This window comes from Mesitornis unicolor, unplaced genomic scaffold, assembly GCF_000695765.1.
Source record: "Mesitornis unicolor isolate BGI_N332 unplaced genomic scaffold, ASM69576v1 Scaffold54197, whole genome shotgun sequence".
In the NCBI taxonomy this organism is placed as follows: domain Eukaryota; kingdom Metazoa; phylum Chordata; class Aves; order Mesitornithiformes; family Mesitornithidae; genus Mesitornis; species Mesitornis unicolor.
In genome coordinates, this window is record NW_010198123.1 from 198 (window position 1) to 5,506 (window position 5,309).

Consider the following 5,309-nt stretch of genomic DNA (forward strand, 5'->3'; position numbering starts at 1 on the left):
CTGATCTCCTATTATGTTTTGCATTCTTCCACAAATCAAATACCCCTTTTCTGTATGTGGAGAAGTGGAATATATGCACTTACATAAACATTTAGCTATAGGTTCTCATGTGTTTGAGTCTATTTATAAACCTAAAAACAGCACAGTGTTTTAATTTCTACATTTGATTCTCTCAGTTCTTTACAAGAGTTTAAATATGCATGACTGGCACTGAATGAGAAATTGTCAGGAGTAAGAAATACAAACTTAAAAGCCTAAACGCATGTTTTTCCAAAGTATGTATTTTGTTTCTAGTAGTAGGAGTTTTTTACCTGCTAAATTCAACAACTTATTTGTTTTCAACAACTTTATTCACCTTTGCAGGGTCCTTGCGCAAGTCTCATGTGAACTTGTTCCCCCCAAGCCAAATCGGCCGACAGAAGGTATACTTTTCTTTAATCTTGAGCTCTCACCGATGGCTGCACCTGGTTTCGAGCCTGGCAGGTACGTAGCTTTTTCAGAAAGACTAAATAAAGATGACATAAGAGCCACTGTTTTGATACATGTAAGTGTACAGCAGTAATCATAGTCAATTGGGGTTAATTTTGTTTTAACAGGCAATCTGAGTTACTGGTGAAACTGAACAGACTAATAGAGCGATGCCTGAGAAATTCTAAATGTATAGATACTGAATCGCTCTGTGTTGTTGCTGGTGAAAAGGTATGAAAGCCTACTAATTTCAAGTGGTTTTAAAGTAAAGGATATGTATAGTCTGTTCTTTAAGGTGGTCTCTGTCTTGTTTTGGAAATTAAAAATTCTGATTTTAGGTTAACATAAAGATGCATGCATCTGACTTCACTGGTATTTTTAACTTGCATATCTACAGAGGCTTTTTGAAGTAGCTGGGACCCTGCACATTCAAATATTTCTTTTTAGAATAAAGTTTAAATTGTACCTAAGTATTGTGTATTTTGTCATCGTTAACCAGGGCTTAAATCTAGCACACTGTGTATCTTGGAATATACCAAGATCTTTCAACTTAACTTCTTAAGCAAAGAGCTGAAGAATATATGCTGGTTCTTTTTATGATTAAAAGAATAAAATTGTTTTGAAAAACAACAATTTGTATAGAATCGTGGTACAAATTACCAAGCAGCACTGTATGCTTTTTCTCAGGTTTGGCAAATTCGCCTGGACCTGCACCTGTTAAATCACGATGGTAACATTGTTGATGCTGCTAGCATAGCAGGAATTGTAGCTCTGTGTCATTTTCGCAGACCAGATGTGTCTGTGCAAGGAGAGGAAGTGACTGTGGTAAGTTGTACCAGCTCATAGTAAATGTTGTGGTGCTGCAGGTAGCTGTTTCTTTCTGTCTAAAAGGGGGAATTTAAGGGGGAGTTTATGTAAGCAGATAAACTCCAAGATACTTAGATTTTTAGGATAAATATGTTGCTATTCAAAATGTGAAAGGATGGTAAGGAAGTCTGCTGAATACAGAATTTTATCAGCCTCAGCTTATGGGAATATTCTTTGTAAAAGATAAATATTTTACAGTATTTCAATGCAATCAAGCATGAAGCCGATGAATGTGCTGTATTTACCTATGTAGGTAGTAAAGAGAGAGAATTATGCAAGAAGAGTAAAAATAATTTTGTTGATATCTAGATGACTGTCTGTCAGTCTTTTTTTCTTTCTGTGTTTTTAAAATACCTTTCCACATTATATCATTTTAAATGAAATGCGTTTCGTAAATAATTGTCTCCTGGGCCAATTCTTTTCAAAGTACACTCCTGAGGAACGTGATCCTGTCCCCTTGAGCATCCACCACATGCCAATTTGTGTCAGTTTTGCCTTCTTCCAGCAAGGGTAAGATTAAGTCTTTTGACAGAAACAGCTTATTGTCAGTTCTGCAGAATTGATTTTTAAACATAAGAGTCCTAAAAATATTTTTATTGACGAGCAGATTTCTTGAAACATATTTTTCTACAGTAGGGAGACACTTAGGTGTTCTGCACAGTGTAAATAACCAGCAGCTTTCTGCAGATGATGACATAGAAGACTTTCTGGGGCGAGGATACTTATAATTACTAAAATGTAAACCAGTTCCTTTTTTTAACTGTTTTAATAGTAGTAACTTGCCTCAAACTTCTACTGTTGTCTTACACTTAAAAACTCGATTCTAGGACCTATTTATTGGTGGATCCAAGTGAACGGGAGGAACGTGTAATGGATGGCCTCCTTGTGATTGCCATGAATAAACATCGTGAAATTTGTACCATCCAGTCCAGTGGAGGTGTCATGCTAGTACAGGATCAGGTAGATCTCTGTCTTGACCAGTCTTTCTTGCATGTACTAACTGCTTTCTGTGCTGCAGTCTTGGTACTGAAATCACCTTAAGATGTGGAAGCTGAGGAAAAACATTTCTGATGTAATTGGAAAAGATTATGTATTTTAGTCCTAGCAGAAGTGCATACTACTGTACATTGTGCTGAAGAAGTGATGTAGAAAATGGGAACATTTTTTGGTCAGATGCCCATCTTTCCCCTCCCCCCTCCCCCGTGATTTGGCTGATGGAGTCTGTAAATCAACTCAGACTGCACTCATGAATAGCTGGAGGCTGTTATATTAACCTGTTGCACCAGCTCATAGTGTATCCAGCCCCCTTTGTACTAAGATACTATAATTTGTTTTAAGTGTTTGTGACCCCTATGTTGTTCTACAGTTCTAGTTAAAAACATCTTGCTTTGGTGATTTTAAACTGTTGTTGTGTATATAACAAACAGGTTCTCAGATGCAGTAAAATAACAGCTGTTAAGGTTACAGAAATAACAGAACTCATTCAAAAAGCCTTGGAGAACGACCAGAAAGTTAGGTGAGTGTTTTGGGAAGGAAGGGAAATGGATATTTTTAAGAAACATACTAAAAATTGTCAACCTGTAGTTTGAACAGGAAATTGTTTTCATTTGTATTTGTTTTAAATAGCAAATATTTGTATATTTGAACTTCAAAAGAGCATTTTTAAGTGTGAAACATTCTGAAATAATGTGTCACTGAATGACTAGGAAAGAAGGTGGGAAGTTTGGCTTTGCAGAATCTATACCGAATCAAAAGATCACTGCCTTCAAAATGGAAAGCGCTGCTGTTGATACCAACAATGTGGAAGAACAAGCAGAAGCAATCATCACGAAAGCTGACCCTCCTTCAGAAGTGTATCCTTTCTGTGGTGGTATTCAGGGAAAAAGCAGGCTTCCCACCTCCTGCGTTAGCACTGCTAGAAGCTTAAACACATCCAAGATTCCTCACAGCTTGGGTAGTCTTACAGCCTGCAGAGGAACAGGCGACACCATGCTGGTTTTGGTTCTGACTGCTTTTAGGCAACGTAATTCCTAGCATAAAGTGTAAAACTGAGGTCTGAAGTGCCTGATTATTACAGCACCTGGAGAAGTGCTCTCTTTCTCTCACTACTCCCCTTTAAGATTTTTTTTCCCCTGGAGATAAAAGATACAGCTTACAAACCAACTGGCTTGCTTTCAGAATACAAAGAGTTTGCCAGAAGACACTAAGATTTTTCTTAACTATTTCAGTTTCACTAAACCAATACTGCACACTCCTGGGACAGCCCAAATTGGAGAAGGGATAGAGAACTCCTGGGGAGACCTTGAAGATTCTGAGAAGGAGGAAGTGGTTGAAGAGGAAGGTGAAAGTGAGGTGACTGCGTTGGAATGTCAGAAAATGGAAACTGTGGATACAGCTACCATAAAGGAAACTAAGAAGGGTAAGTATTTATTTATCTTGAGATCAGATACATCTATAACATCACTTATATTAGCACTCTAGAATTAAAATATGAAAGAGGTCCTTAGCAAGGAAGGAGAACTGTTGTAGCCACTTTCCACTGAGAGTTACACCCATTTGCTATTTCCACTTAACCTGGACACTTGCTTTCTTCGAAAGGAAACTTAATTTCTATAGTATGCTGAGGACTCCAAGTTAAGCACTTGCCACTTTGAAGGTTTCTTTTTAAATGTTGCGGTTATTAGTTACAGAAGTTGTTAGTACAAAACTGCTCACAGTTCATGGGTTTGTTTGGGGGATTTGGTATTTTTCAGATGAACCTATTGTGCTGTCTGACAGTGAAGAGGAGGAAGTTGTCATTCTGGAGCCACAGGAAGTACCAAGGAAAACAAGGTAACCATCATGGGGAATTAAGAGGTGAAAGGAGTTTTTAAGGAATATTTTCAGGAAGCACAGGATTTTGGCCAGGCCAAGAAAGGTCTCAGTTGGTCAAGGGAACTACAGAGGTAGCTGAGAACGAGGAACTTTTAAGTCTGAGCTAGTTTGCTCCTGTCCCAGGAGGCCAGGCATCCTGGCCAACCTGCAGCTGTCCAAACTGGTTACTGATATGACTGATATCTGACCAGAGGAAGGGAGATCATATAAGAGTGGATGTGAATCAGCTGCTCGTCACAGATGCCACAGAGATTCTATATGTTACACTGTAGCTAATCTTACATTGTATCTCTGAGAAGTGTGACTTACTGCTGTATCCCTACACTCACTATGGAAACCTTCATTGTATTTATTACACTTTCTAGAAACTGACTATGCACTGAGCATGGTGGATGGTTGCCCTGTTAGGGATAGGCAGCCTGTGTTCTTTTGAAATAAAACTATTTAGTATGTTTCTCTGATACAAATGTTGTTTGCTCACAGAACACAGAACAACTCAAACCAAGGAACTACAACTAAGAAAGCATTTAACAAGAGGAGGAGAAAGAAGAGAGCTACTCGCTAAAGCCATCATTTCTCCTTCAGAAATGCTGTATAACACATCACTTGGTCTGTCATTACTGAACTTATTTTTTAAGATAACTTTATTTCCTCCTACCCATGTCTGGTCCTGCTTTTATGTATGTTTTATAAAAACTATTGTATACAGCTTTAAATAAAATCACATGTAAAAAAAATTGTGGTTACCATCCAACTGCAGCAGAAAACTTATACTTCAACTTGAACCAAGTCAAGTTAAACAACTGAAATTAGAGGTAAAATGCAGTTTTTGTAACAAAACAGCCTCTGCGAGTACTGAAGTGAGCTGTGTAGAGTCAGAGCTTAGTTATAAAAGGAGTTATAGCTCAAGTTTAATTGAGCTAGGAAAAGCTGCTTTTAGTTAAGGTAGCTACTGCCACACCTTGGAAGTGTTTCATACCTTGGAATGTCCCTAACAGGGGGAAGTGATGTGCTACGACTCAGACCTTCCCCTGGTCACCACATCTTACCTTTCACTGAAATGGCTTTGTCCAAAAATCAACAGAAATGCATGTACTTTA

The 5,309-nt window shown here is 38.1% G+C and overlaps 1 protein-coding gene across 1 annotated transcript; it reads left to right on the forward strand.

The window, feature by feature from the left end:
* Positions 1–367: 367 nt before the first annotated feature.
* On the forward strand, positions 368–4,774 carry EXOSC9 (exosome component 9). Its single transcript, XM_010189026.1, has 10 exons — positions 368–483; positions 597–699; positions 1,156–1,293; positions 1,763–1,845; positions 2,163–2,295; positions 2,763–2,851; positions 3,042–3,188; positions 3,564–3,754; positions 4,089–4,167; positions 4,693–4,774. The coding sequence occupies exons 1-10, from the start codon at positions 455–457 to the stop codon at positions 4,772–4,774; spliced, it is 1,074 nt and encodes a 357-aa protein (XP_010187328.1). The 5' UTR covers positions 368–454.
* The last annotated feature ends 535 nt before the right edge of the window (positions 4,775–5,309 follow it).